The sequence below is a fragment of the Bremia lactucae genome, linkage group LG4, assembly GCF_004359215.1.
Source record: "Bremia lactucae strain SF5 linkage group LG4, whole genome shotgun sequence".
NCBI classification, from domain to species: Eukaryota; Oomycota; class Peronosporomycetes; order Peronosporales; family Peronosporaceae; genus Bremia; species Bremia lactucae.
The window spans coordinates 7609262-7623470 of NC_090613.1; the positions used below are offsets into that span (position 1 = coordinate 7609262).

At 42.6% G+C, this 14209-nt stretch overlaps 3 protein-coding genes across 3 annotated transcripts; 2 read left to right on the forward strand and 1 right to left on the reverse strand.

Moving 5' to 3' along the window:
• Positions 1-8592: 8592 nt before the first annotated feature.
• On the forward strand, positions 8593-12321 carry CCR75_005350 (uncharacterized protein; the record flags this gene model as incomplete). The annotated part of the gene is made up of 1 exon (XM_067963431.1): positions 8593-12321. The coding sequence occupies one exon, from the start codon at positions 8593-8595 to the stop codon at positions 12319-12321; it is 3729 nt and encodes a 1242-aa protein (XP_067816374.1).
• Positions 12322-12457: 136 nt separating this feature from the next.
• Positions 12458-13954, reverse strand: CCR75_005348 (uncharacterized protein; the record flags this gene model as incomplete). The annotated part of the gene is made up of 5 exons (XM_067963429.1): positions 13805-13954; positions 13124-13738; positions 12896-13071; positions 12732-12825; positions 12458-12658 (listed from the first exon to the last, which is right to left on the reverse strand). Exons 1-5 carry the CDS (start codon positions 13943-13945, stop codon positions 12458-12460), a joined length of 1227 nt encoding a protein of 408 aa, XP_067817036.1. The 5' UTR covers positions 13946-13954.
• Positions 12481-12846, forward strand: CCR75_005349 (uncharacterized protein; the record flags this gene model as incomplete). Its single annotated transcript, XM_067963430.1, has 2 exons — positions 12481-12670; positions 12839-12846. 2 exons carry the CDS (start codon positions 12481-12483, stop codon positions 12844-12846), a joined length of 198 nt encoding a protein of 65 aa, XP_067817035.1.
• Positions 13955-14209: the final 255 nt, after the last annotated feature.

Here is a 14209-nt window from a genome sequence, read left to right on the forward strand (position 1 = left end):
AAGCCTTACTTACTTAAAAAATAAAATTATATTAAAAAATTATTATATAATATTAAATAATAATACCAGTTATCTATTAAAAATAATTTATGGTAAAAATGGCAATAAGGGAATTTATTGGTCTTGAGAGTGATTATGAATCGTTATTGCTAAATCAAGAAAAAATACTTCAATCGTTGGAAAAATTGGAAAATGTGGAAGTTGAAAATCAACAAACCCATTTATCCGATTACATTACTTTAAAAAATACACTTTATTTTTTAATATTTTTAGGATTCATCGGCGGTGGTTTTTGGTTATATAATACGGATTTTTTTAATAATTCAATATTAGAATCCATAAAATCATTGGGTGAATTATCAAGAGATTTGCATAAAATCGATCAAAAAAGTGTTCTAGAAGCGTTAAAAAAACTAAATGAGAATTCGGTTAATTTGTCTAAAGAAGAAATTAAAATTTTAATGGAAATTAAAAATTTATTATTGAAAAAAGGGATTGATGAAAATAAATCCTTAAATCGTCCTCTTTCGGAGATATTACAACCGAAAAATGGTGGTATAGTTTGGGATGATAAAAGTTAATATATTATATGGAAAGAACAGTAACAGAAACAATAACACAATTTACAACATCAAATGAAACGAGGATGGTTTTAAGACCGTCAACATTAAATGTGAGAGATAATTACATTGCTAAATTAGAAAATTGGGTTAATAATTATATAAAATATATATTTTTATCGATTATTAAATATCAATTACAATTACTTCAATTATTTTAATATAGGTATTTTCTTACTATTAAAATAAATTAATAACAATAATTTCTGTAAAAGTTATAATGGGTGGATTTCTCCATCCCATCCATTTTAATCATCAATTTTTTTACCGTATATTAAAGTTAAATATACAATATAAAAAAAAAAAATGGCTGAAAAAAAGGATGTGTAGGAACCAAAACTACTTACAGCATTCCAACCACTCATCGCATCGGGAAAATCTGGAATTCTTCTAGGCATACCTGCTAGTCCTAAAAAATGCATTGGGAAAAAAGTGATATTTACCCCTACAAAAAATAACCAAAAATGTATTTGGCCTAAAATTTCAGGATATCTACGTCCTGAAATTTTACCGATCCAAAAATAAAACCCTGTAAATATACCAAATATAGCACCCATTGATAGTACATAATGAAAATGACCTACAATATAATAAGTATCGTGTAATGCAATATCTAAACCTGAATTAGACATAGCCACACCGGTAACACCACCAACTACAAATAATAAAATAAAACCTAAAACAAATAATAAAGGTGTTTCAAATTTTAAAGAACCTCCCCACAAAGTTGCTAACCAACTAAATATTTTAATACCTGTAGGTACCGCAATAATCATAGTTGCAGCTGAAAAATAAGCTCTCGTATCTACATCTAAACCCACAGTAAACATATGATGAGCCCATACAATCGAACCTAATAAACCTATCGATAACATTGCATAAACCATGCCTAAATAACCAAATATGTTTTTTTTAGCAAAAGCTGATGAAACTTGACTAATAATTCCAAAAGCAGGTAAAATTAAAACATAAACTTCAGGGTGACCGAAAAACCAAAATAAATGTTGATATAATACCGGATCACCTCCACCTGAAGGATCATAAAAAGAAGTGTTTAAGTTTCTATCTGTTAATAACATTGTAATTGCCCCAGCTAATACGGGTAAGGTTAATAATAAAAGAAAGGCGGTAATTAATATTGACCAAACAAATAAAGGTAATCTATGAAAACTTAAACCAGGAGCTCTCATATTATAAATGGTTGAAATAAAATTTATTGCTCCTAATAAAGAAGAAATGCCGGTTAAATGTAAACTAAAAATAGCTAAATCTACGGAAGGCCCGGAATGTGCCTGAACACTTGATAATGGTGGATAAACCGTCCAACCAGTACCCGCACCGGATTCAACAATAGCGGATGAAATAAGTAATAATAAAGCTGGGGGTAATAACCAAAAACTTATATTATTCATACGCGGAAATGCCATATCAGGTGCTCCTATCATTAAAGGAACAAACCAATTACCAAAACCTCCGATTAGTGCAGGCATAACTAAAAAAAATACCATAACAAAAGCATGTGCAGTAACCACAACATTATATAGTTGATGATTTCCCATAAAAATTTGATTACCTGGTTGAGCTAACTCCATCCTAATTAAAATTGATAAAGTAGTGCCGACAACACCCGCAAAAGCACTAAAAATTAAATATAAAGTACCAATATCTTTATGATTTGTTGAAAAAAGCCATCTAGTTGACTATTGTTTTATTCTTTAAGAATTCATTTTTTGAAAATAAGTTTTTAATTTAATTTAAATACAAAATTATATTATATATTTTTTTAAAAAATTAAAAGCGATGGTTTTAATTTTTATTTTTTAAAAATTGTTTAATTCTATTGATTATATGTTTGATATCGGTAAACATCAACAATGTTAAAAATGTTATACCTATAACTTTAAATATCATAATGAAAATTTTAATTTATATGTTAAAATCGAAATTAATTTTATTTTTCAACCAAATTAAATAGTCTTCTAATGGAACTGAGTTTGGAGGTCCAGAACCTATGGACCTCTCTGATGTCGAAAGCAAGAAACCTCGCTTTTCGAAGCAAAAGCGATTGCAGAAATGCAATCACTGTCAAAAATTAGGACACTACGCTCATGAGTGTAGTGCTTCACGCCCAGTACCGAGAGGTACTGAACGTAATTTTGGACCGAATGCCAAAAAGGGCAAAGGTCGCGGGTCCGACGTTGTTGGAAAATCGCAACAGCGAGGTGGACCGTAAAAAAAACGGTCGAGGTCAGTAGGGGCGCAACGCCCTACTGATCCAGCAACCTCAAGAGAATTTGCAAATTTCTTGACGAAAGTTGCTGCAGACACACAGTCGTTATGTGTCTCTGCACCTGGCGATGAGGTATTCCTGTATTCCTCATCACGTTGAAGTTAAAAGCGACAAATGATTTGTCCTCAGAGCACTAGTGGACTGTTGGGCGTCAAATAACCTTATTCGTTGCCAGTCGCTAGAGGGTCGTAGGCATAAATATGTTGAGCGCGACATCCCTCTAACGAGGATGACGGTGCGTGCGCTCGATAAAAGTAATGAAACGCGTAGAGAAATTTCACTACACGTTAAAACATTTACAGTACGATGATGATTTCATCGTACTGGATTTGGATGACAAATTTGATGTCATTCTAGGTTTACCTTGGCTCAAAAATTATGAGCCAAGAATTAGCTGGCAGCATCGATCCGTAAAGATGCCTGCCACTTGTTCATCAGATGGCCATATCATCAACGTTTTGGAGCGTCCACGAGCGTGAGGATGTACTACGAGTGAGTGGGATGGCCTCACTTGTGGTAAGGTCGTTAGTACGACTGCACAAGATCAAAGTGTGGTTACTAATCACACTATGGAATCAGCAGCCGGCGGCTGTGCGATTGCGCAGGCAGCGCCGAAGGTCCACCACTCGAATAAGTCGAGTGGATTTAAACATGAATGTACGCCTAGCGGGCGATATTCAAGAAATATACCGGTTGTCCAAAAGGGACAACACGATAATCGTTGGTCGAGTAGAGAGTCGACCGTAGAGGACCCTACTGTGATAGTGCAATCACAGTCGGAAGACGTTGAGGAAATAAATTCCCACGTACTTGTGGAGAAATCTCCTCAAATAGTTAATGCGGAAATGACTAAACTTCAGCATCCCGAAGGATTGATTCCTCGGCAGCCTGTGGATAAATTCCAGGAAGAAACCGAGACATTAAATGTCTTGGTTAATGACGGATCAAGAGTAGCCGCCTATACTCTTGATCTGTATGCGCCTCCGAAGTCAACTTCGGAGATAACTCAATTACCAACCCTAAAATCATAAAACTCACGTTCGTCAGGTTCTTACACTTATGCAAAAGCACAAGTTGTGCGCAAATCTCAAGAAGTGTAGATTCGCTGCAAGTGAAATACCACTTTTTGGGTGCATCGTCGGAAACACGGCTTGCGCCCTGATCCCGAAAAGATCAAGGCGATTACCGACTGGCCAATTACAGTCGATGTCAAGGGACTTAGAAAATTCCTTGGGCTAGTCGTACTTGCACAAGCACTCGACAAAAATTAGGAGCTGTTGGATGTGATAAAAAGGTTTAAAGAGCTCGTTAAAATGCTAACGCAATTATGCTGAGATGACAGTTCATCTCTCGCGTCTCTTAAAAAAAGACGAGAATTGTTGTGGAACGCTAATTGTCAGCGTTCCTTTGAAGGTATCAAGCAAATCTTGATGCAATCGCCCATCTTGGTGATGACAGAGCATTCCATGTGGTCTGTGATGCCAGGGATTTCGCAATCGGCTGTGCGTTTATGCAATACGATATAGATGGCAAAGAGTGCGTCGTCTGTCACCAATCGCGTCAGCTGCAACCAATTACCCAATGCATGACAAGGAATGCCTTGCAATGAAATATGCACTGGCTAAACTTATGGTCTAACTCCTCAGAGATAGACCTTTTATCGTATATATGGACCATGCGTCATTACGCACGGTCGTAAATAGCCCCACCTCCCGAAAGAATGACGAGGCGGCTATCCTTCTTCGCGGAGTATCATTTCTCTGTGGAATATAAACCAGGGCGACTTAATGTCGTCCCTGATATGTAATCACGCCGACCCGATTCCGAGCCGGCTGCGCATACCAACAGTGAAAATAATCCCACTGTTGCAACACTCAATTCAAGTGTTCCGTCATTCACCTTGTTTGATGACATAAAGAAAGCCTACACAGAAGATAAAGATCTTCTGCGTTTAATGGGTCATTCGATGAATACATCCAATAAATCTTTTTAAAGATTTACTGGCTTTATATCGATCGTCAGCCGGTCGATACACAACACGCAACGGCTTACTGTACTACACAGTCGTTGCCGGCGAAACTCCACGTGTCGTCGTCCCAAGTCATATTGATTTGCGATTGCGCATCATGTAGGAGTGTCGCGATGCACCAACAGGTGGGCATCGTGGACGTGAGAAAACGTATCTCACAGTAAGTCGCGACTTTTACTAGCCCCGCCATTGTCAGTTCGTGCGCAAGTATATTCGTGCTTGCGAGGTATGTCAATGGGTGAAGCCTAGCCCTTCATCCCGTGCACCTCTCCAACCTCTACCACTTCCGGCAGAATGTTGGCAGTCCGTATCTATGGACTACGTCTTCGGATATCCCGAAGACGATCACAATAACAACGGAATCCTTGTTTTTCTAGACAGATTCAGCAAGATGGTACATTTTGTTGCAGCAACGAAGTCGGTCACGGCTCCGGGCTATGCCCGTATCTTTATCTACTCGGGATTCTAACTCAACGGTTCACCCTGCGAACTGGTTTCCGATAGAGATCAACGGTTCACGGCGGAGTTTTGGCAATCCGTGTTATGATCTCTCGGATTACGATTGACTATGTCAACTTCTGATCATCCAGAGACAGATGGTCAGGCGTAATGCGTAAATCGCGCCCTTGAAGAGATACTTCGAGGTTACGTCCAATTGTAACCGATTTGAAGCAAGTTTTTTTCGATGGTCGAATTCGCCATCAATAATTCTGTGCATGCGTCTACAACGCATACACCGTTCTTTGTGAATGGCTTACGCCATCCTCGCATACCCACCCAATTAGAGGGATCCTCTAGTTTAAGGGGGGTGCGGGGTGGACTCGCACGAGCAAAGCCATTTCAAACATATGCTCATTACGCGTCGAAGGTACCATCGACGCGAATGATGTCGATGTCGATGCAATCGACATTGAATATGAGAAAGATCTCATGGCAGTGCGCACAAAGCGCACTGAAAAGACAAAACAAATGAGTCAGCAGAGGAGTTGCTGCAGGCTCGAGAATCAGTAGTCCGTTTCGTACAAGATTCCATTGCTAACGCAGTGGACCGTCAGGAACAGAACGCAGACAAACATGGAAGAGCAAATGTTTTTCATTTAAAATTATTGACCAAGTACTACTCTATGGTAAACTTACCAAAGCGTGTAGTCACTAATTTCAGTACCAGTAAGTACTACCCACGTTTTACGTTGGTCGGCTCCGCCCGTACCATCAGTACGCGGTTTTTCCGAGAACGGATCTGACCACCCTTTTAAGAATCCCTAAAAGATTCTTGTGATCAACTAGACTATCATGTTGAATCTGGAGATTTACATGCCGGGTCCGAAGATTCTCGAAACCGCGATGAGCGGAAGACAGCTCATCATGAAGAGCGTGATACTTCCGTTCGTACTCTTATATGGAGTACGCACTCTTCGAACGGTCTTCCAACCGTTCGATATAGTGAGCCTGCACCGTCTCCCCAACGAGCGACGCTTACCGCGCTCGTGATCAAGTCCTTTCTCCAACTCATGGAGAAAGTTATCGAGTTTGTCGATTTTCGATTCTAGATCCGACACATGGGTCAGATCTAATTTTCCCTCCTCCGCCACAATCATTGGTGGACTCCAACGGTGGTCAACGTTTCCTTGTGGAATGTATTCAAAATTACTGTGATGTGAAGGGGTAGCGAACGAGTTATCTTGTTTGCTGGCGCGGTTACCCACCTGTCTCGTTCCCAGCTGGTTGTTGACGTTGAGGGCCTCGTCCGTCAGTACGACGAGACCCATCCGATGGATCAGAAGGTCCATCGGAAAACACGAGCTCCTGGCGCATGTGAATCGATTAGAAAAAGGTCAATCGCATCGCGCATCTCGATAGAGATGCGAGCCCTTCCCCAGGGCGAAGAAAGGGAGTACACATCCGCTTTCAATCATTTCGTGCTGTCAACATAACATGGACAGGGATCACCCGACGTGAGGCATGGAAGTCCTGCCTCACGTGACAACCGATGCACATTAAACCTTGCGCCGGTTGGAATTCGTTTCTCAAACTTAACGCGACCCGCGTTTAGTCTTAGAAGCCAGGCTTCGCGTCCAATGTCTTTGACATTGCGGTTATACGCACTCCAGGCTTGCATCAGCGAGATTTTATCTCCCTTGTTTGCCACTATACCATCGATGCTTAAGAAAAGCATCGAGGTAAAATCTTTCTCAGCGCGATAGTTCTTCGCGCTGGGATCAAGGCCATGTAGCTTTGTTGCAATAAATAAGGGATATTTATTGTGAGGAGTTGTCTCTCCAGACAAGCTACTAATTAGCCGCTCGGGCAAAAGCCAAGGCTTCTTCTCAGGGTCAAGACGCGACATTTAATTGTTTTCGCTCCCCTGAGTGGTACCCACTGAAACTGAAGCACCAATAAAACTTTTATTACGATGGCTTATGCCATCGTCATCACCACGCACAGAATATGTCTGGGTGACGGCACGGGAGTCGGTGCTGGCGATGAGGAATTATCCTCATCGTCGCAAGCGAACATGCTATAGCGGATGCTACCAGCACGTCTATCCGATTAAGCCCCCTCATTCGAAGGCTCATAGCCAGCCGCCCTAGATGATCAGGCGACTGTTCTGTTCTCTCCGAGTCTGCCATTTCATCTGACTCGCATTCGTAGTCGAGCTACCATGAGGGGTTGCACTCACTGGTGACTCACCACGTGCACCCGCAACATCTAGTGTCGCGAATGAAGATGCTACTACGGCAGACGAAACGTCTGCCGCAAGAGACAAGAATGCGTTGCCCGCGGCTGCATGTACCGCAGCCGAAGGCGCCCCACTATTCGCATACGGCATGAACTCGTTAGCCATGCGATAGAATTGAATATGATGGTTCTAACCAATCAGCATCGTTTTCAATTAAGGTGTCTTATTGTAACTACTCTAATCAAAGACAGTCAGAGTGAACTTACTCCGCGGTCCAGTCAGCACTGGACGCGTGCAAAAGAGAGAGACAGATAAGACTCTATAACATGTTTTGTATTAGTTTATAATTAGTTAGTATTAAATAGATATAAACAGAAGAACTTAACTATATTAAATCCGGTTTACTATTAAACCTCATTAAAGCAAGTGTCTTAAAAGAGAGTCTTCCTCTGCACTCTAATGAACGTGAACTGACGTGAGGCACCACTCGCACTGAAGCAGTGCGAAGTGGACTTGTACTGGAGCAGTACAATTCGGCAGTTCCCCGTTACAGGTGATTTATACTTTTAAGCGTTCTGATTGGCTATGGATCGGGGGGGGGTACAATCACCAAACATATAGCGTGGCCTACTTTTATTCTTTTCTATTCTTTTCTCTTACAGAAAATAATTTTTATGTAATGGTACACCAAGTTACAATGAAGGTCCAAACTCTAATGTCTCGCTGATTTGTCGAAATGGCTTCTGCTGATCGGGTTAAATCCAATTATTTGGAAGTAAATTTAGGGCGTCCCATATTCTGAATGAAATTATAAACATTATGATATTACTGATTCGTAGAAAAGGCTGAGCAACTTCTTACTAGTGTCTCGCATAGTGTAGCCAATATCTCAAACTGTCGTAAGACATCACTAGATTTTACTTGCGCAACTTGGTGGTGGCCGATTGAAGTTCACTCATTCCCTAATCACGGTATGGAAGAAGAACACACCGCTTTGCACGTAGTGGCCGCATCGCCGCCTATTAGTGGTGCCATGTCGCCCCGCAACGATTTCTTCGTATCGCAACGCGCCTCCACGGACTTTGAATTGAGTCGCCTCGACACGCTTTCGCTTGAGGAGCAAGAGATTCTGGCCAGCATCCAGATGTTGCAGCTGCAACTTGTTCAGCTCCGAGCCGAGCAGGAGGAGGATAGCGACGAGGACTCGACGGATAAGCCACTAGACACCACCGGCAACCAGCTTATTGTCGTGTCTAACAACTTGCCGGTGTTGCTGGAACGTCAACCGCAGACTGGGCGCTGGAAGGTCACAAAGACCACTGGTGGTCTAGATAAACTAATGTGTCTCACGGGCGTTCGGACCGATTTGGATTTTTTGTGGGTGGGTTGGGTAGGTCAGCACATTCCTAAGAGCGATCATGAGGCCGTGCGTCGCTTGCTACTGCAGCACAATTGTCTGCCAGTCTTTTTATCCTCTGAAGTGGCTTCCAGACACACAAGCTTTTCGTCTGAAGTTCTATGGTCGCTCTTTCATTACGTGTCAGAGCCTATCTCCTTTACCTCCACAACGTGCAGCAGCTCGAGCTTTCATTCTACCAAGAGATTTAATAAACAGGACTGGCGAGCTTACGAGTCAGCGAATGAAAGCTTTGCTGATGCTATCGCTGAAATTTACAAAGAAGGAGATTCCGTGTGGGTGCACGACCATCACCTTATGCTGCTGCCATCACTACTGCGTGAACGCATTCCACCCTGTCGGATTGGATGGTTCTTGCATACGCCATTTCCAGCCTCCGACGTATACTGTCGTCTGCCAGTTCGATCTCAATTACTTTCAGGTGTCCTACAAGCAGATCTTGTCGGGTTTCAAACATTCGACTACGAGCGTCATTTTCTCTCGACATGTCATCGATTGCTAGAAGTTGAATGTTCGCACAAGGGAATTCGAAGCATACTTCCTGACCGCGACCACTTTACGTCGATTGGTGTATTTCCAATTGGGATTAATTTGGAACCGTTTGCCCGCACAGCGTCCAGCGTAACAACAATCAACCGAGTGAACGAGCTGCACGAAAAATTTGGTGGCAAACGTATCATTTTGGGAATTGATCGGCTGGACAATATTAAGGGTATTCCGCATAAAATGCTAGCAATGGAAATGCTACTTGACCGTTTTCCAGAGTGGCAACACAATGTCGTTCTTGTGCAAATTGGCATCTCATCGCGCTCTGGAGTAGTTGAAAGTACATCCATTAGTATGAATGCTGCAGGCGAAAATATTAAACGATCTGGTGCTAAAAGCGCCACCAAGGATCAGAATGCAGCTCTTCGTCGAACTTCGTCATTTCCAATTGTGAAGGCAGTTGATTCGTCGGCTGGAAGTGGTAGTCCAATGAAGGGAGTGTCCGAGTCTCCAACTACTGCAGCTAGTCCGATTGCAAGCGGAAAGAGCAATATTGGCTATGATTCATGCCATCAGCTTGAGATGAGCTCGCATAGCTACCATAATATTGTGACTCAAGTGAATCAGATTGTCGGGCGCATAAACGGCGTCTTTGGCACTCTCGATTATGCCCCAATTCATTTTATTCAGCAGCATGCGACATCGCATGATGAATTGTGTGCTTTGTATGATCTAGCTGACGTTTGCCTTGTCACATCAACACGAGATGGAATGAATCTTGTATCACACGAGTTTATTGTATGCCAGCAACATTTTATGCGCAATAAGGATGAAAGGGATAAAGCTGTTCGCGTCACAGCTAAGAGTAATCGTTTCGAGAATGACAGCGGCGAAACTCTGGCGGGAAAGCTAGGACGCAATCTAAAAATTAAGACAGCTCAAGAAGGACAGACAGAAGGGGCAGTATTGTCGCCGATATCATCGCCACGTCAATCGTCATCGTTTGTGCTTTCAGATTGGGAAGGTAAAACTGGAGGACCAGGTGTGCTGATTGTAAGCGAATTCGCAGGCTGTTCTCAGTCGCTCAGTGGTGCTATAGTCGTAAATCCATGGAATGTTGAAGACGTTGCTCATAGTATTCATCAAGCCTTGAGCATGTGTAGAACCGAGCGAGAAATCCGTCAACAGAAGCTTTATCGCTATGTTTCGTCCAATACAGCTTCGGCGTGGGGAAAGCAATTTTTGGACGAGCTGAGTGAAGCAGTCGAGAAAAAACGCAAGTCGTCTACACAACTACCAAAACTTGACAAGCAAACCATCGTACAAGCATATCGGAGTGCAAAAAATCGTGTTATTATCTTAGATTATGATCGGGCCTTGATACCTCAGCATTCTCTTCTTCCGCTTGCCGCAGTAGGGCCGAATTTTAAGGCCATTCTCGATGCGCTTAGCACTGATGAGCGTAATACGGTATTCATTGTCAGTGGTCGTGAGCGAAAGTTTCTTGAGACGTGGCTTAACGGTGTGCGGGTCGGTGTTGCTGCCGAGGACGGGTTTTTCTATCGAATGAATTTGAGCAATGCACGGGAGCACTGGAAGACGATGAGCAAATTTCAGTATGATGTCGCAACTGCTCGGGCAGGTGGAAGCAGCGCAACGGTTATGGGAGCGGGAAGTATTAGTGACGATAATTTGGATATCTCGTACTCGGGTGATGTTCACAGCATGATGCACATGAGCATGGGTAGTCTACCAGCGTATTCGCAGCAAACGTCAATTCGGGGGTCTTCTGATGCAGGAGATGACTTAACCATCGCGAACAGCATAGCACCAATCGACAATCTGCTTGATGGCGATGATATGTCATGGAAAGACTTGGTGCTCCCTACGATGTTACTATTTACTGATCGAACTCCCGGAAGCTATATTGAAGACAAGGAAAGTTCGTTGACGTGGCACTTCGGTGATGCCGATCCGCATTTTGGAAGTTGGCAAGCGAAGGATATACAGATCATCTTAGAGCGGCAGCTTATTGGCACAGCCTTGGAAGTATATCAAGGGCATATGTCGGTTAGTGTGGAGCACGAAGGATGCACCAAGAGTCGAGTCTTAGAAGGGATTCTGAAGCACTTGTCACTTTCAGACCAAATTACAAAGAAGAATGGCCACGCGGTTGACTTTGTTTTGTGTGTGTGTGACGACGTAAAAGATGACCAGATGTTTCAGACATTAAATGCCTTGGTGGCGGAATCCAACGAGCGCCACGATGTGAGGAAACGAAATGAAGAGATACAAGCGGCTACTGAACGAACTCGTGAAAATACTGATGCGAAGAATAAGTTCGCGCTTTCGCAACTTCATGCATTACCTGTGCCTTCGGCTGCCCACGTTTCTAAGGCAAAGTCTCGAATGCCACGACTTCGAGAGAAGTGTGGCGTCTCCGATGATTCAGGTTTGCCGCTAAATTTGCAGGAAAATTTGGAAAAGCGTCATCGTAATGACCAATTGATACGGGCAGCAGCCGCAGCAGTGCGCGGACACGAAGAGTACTCAACTGACGACGACGATAATTTTAATGTTGACGAATTTCTCGATGATGACAATAAAGTAGCGTTTAGTCGCTTGCAAAAGATACCTGTTGATTTGGCGGACAAAGTAGCGACATTTGCCGTTATAGTCGGCTCTGATGTCCAGCACAGTGGAGGCCGTCACGTGAGTTCGTTTGCTGTAGACTCTTTGGCAGACGTGCGCGAGGTCCTGAAAGATTTCGTGGATGAGAGTCGTAAAGATAAACTTTAATTGGCCCGATGCAACAAATGACATCGCGAATACGTAGCTGCCAACGGTCCATCGGTAGATAGTAAATTGACAATCATAACTATTTAGATGAATAAATGCAGATTACGTTGGTCCTTAAAGTAGATCGTAAAAGAAGTCAAGACCTGCACTTTTGCGTTAATGGCGTGTTCGAAAATGTGTCATAGTTTATTAGAGTACCTTGTCCAAGCTCCCAGATTGCGGCACCCACGTGATATTCCTCAAAAAGCTGCAATCGATCCTGCAAAAATTGGAGACACGGGTAGAAAACTTCATGATGCCCGCCCGATTTGGTTGCTGTATATGCGTGTTGACATTCCTAAAGCATCAAGTATGAGAATTTAATCTTGTGCTAATGGGATTATTGGTTAGCAAGCAATAAAGCTTCGCACGTGTGTTTCTGCGTTCCATTGTATATTTGAGACATCGTTGTCACTTATCGATTGTATGTACGTGCTCCCTGTTATTGATTCTGTATTGGACATACTTTGCTTTGTAGATGGATGATTTGACCATTTGTCCTCGTTGCTTACCAGAATTGTCGTAGCCGTAAAACGGAAGTCCCATCAAAACTTTTTGACGTTCTATTGGTAACATCGTTTCCAATGTCTTTTTGAGCCACAAATACGGTGCAGTCGGCCCTGGTGCACTATAGTCGTATGCATTTAAAGAAAAACGGTGTACTAACGGTGCCAAATCAGCAAAAATGTTGTGTTTCACAGACAATTCTCCCTAAAAGGATCATCAAATTAGTTAAGAAACATTAAATAGTAACATCGCGTACCTCCTTTGAACTTCTGGATAATACAAGAATTAACAACTTGTCTGCATTTTGGCAAGCGCGAGCTATCTGCTGCAGCATATCCACTGTCCCTGCCATTACTGGAATTTCAAACACTATTCCATCAAAGTCGTGCTCGTCCATTAACGCTAAAATGTCGTCGATAATCACCGAAACATCCTCTGAACTGAGCCGATTACGCTCGTAGACAATGCGAGGTACGATAGCTGGCACTATATTCCCTTTGATTTCGTCTCTGATATCCCGCATCCACTGGCGATCGATATCGTGCAATCCTGTGATGATCGGGGCGCGGTGGGTATCCTCACGAACCTGCAACCACACGGGGGAGATATACGTGAGTTTGGCGCGGAATTTTTTTGCCCACTCATAGCCGCGGTTGTTCCACGGCGTCACATAGCCTAGTGTTTCGCCTTTAAATTGTTTTTCAATATTTGTGGCGGCTCTCGCGTGCTCCTGCAGAATAAGCTTCGGCTTGGGCTTGGTCGTCACAAGGCCTCGGACAAAGACGGACGGCACGCCGTTCGCCGCATTGGCCGCACACTGCTGACTATCGCATTCAACCTCCACAATATCTTCATTCTTGATAAATTCTAGCTACAAAAAAGATAGAGGATCGGCCGTTACGATAAATCAAGAACGATAATATTTTCGTGACTGTACCTTGCTTGTCACGAAGTCAAAAGAATCATCGTCATCCCCCTCTACTTCGTCTCGATCATATTCTTTATCCCACGCCAAAGCCTTGCGGTCCATTTTAAATAGTAACACTAAGAAGCCTGCCATTAAAACCGTCGTGTGCATGATCTTGAAATTTAATTGTTAATGAGAATTCGCGACAGAATTTGGTCTCTTTTGTAAGAAACTGAGTTTCATTTTGCAGAAGAGAAGGCAATTAATAAGTTATCCTTATTAATTTGAGAAATGCTTGATAAAGTGTGACTTCATTGGCTAATATTGTGACATGAAATTTTTAATTGTGTAAAAGAAATGCAATACATCTTCTCAGTAGCTCCGCAGTGCTGCCAAGACGAGCTGAAAGAATTCAGACAGCGAATTTCTATAACT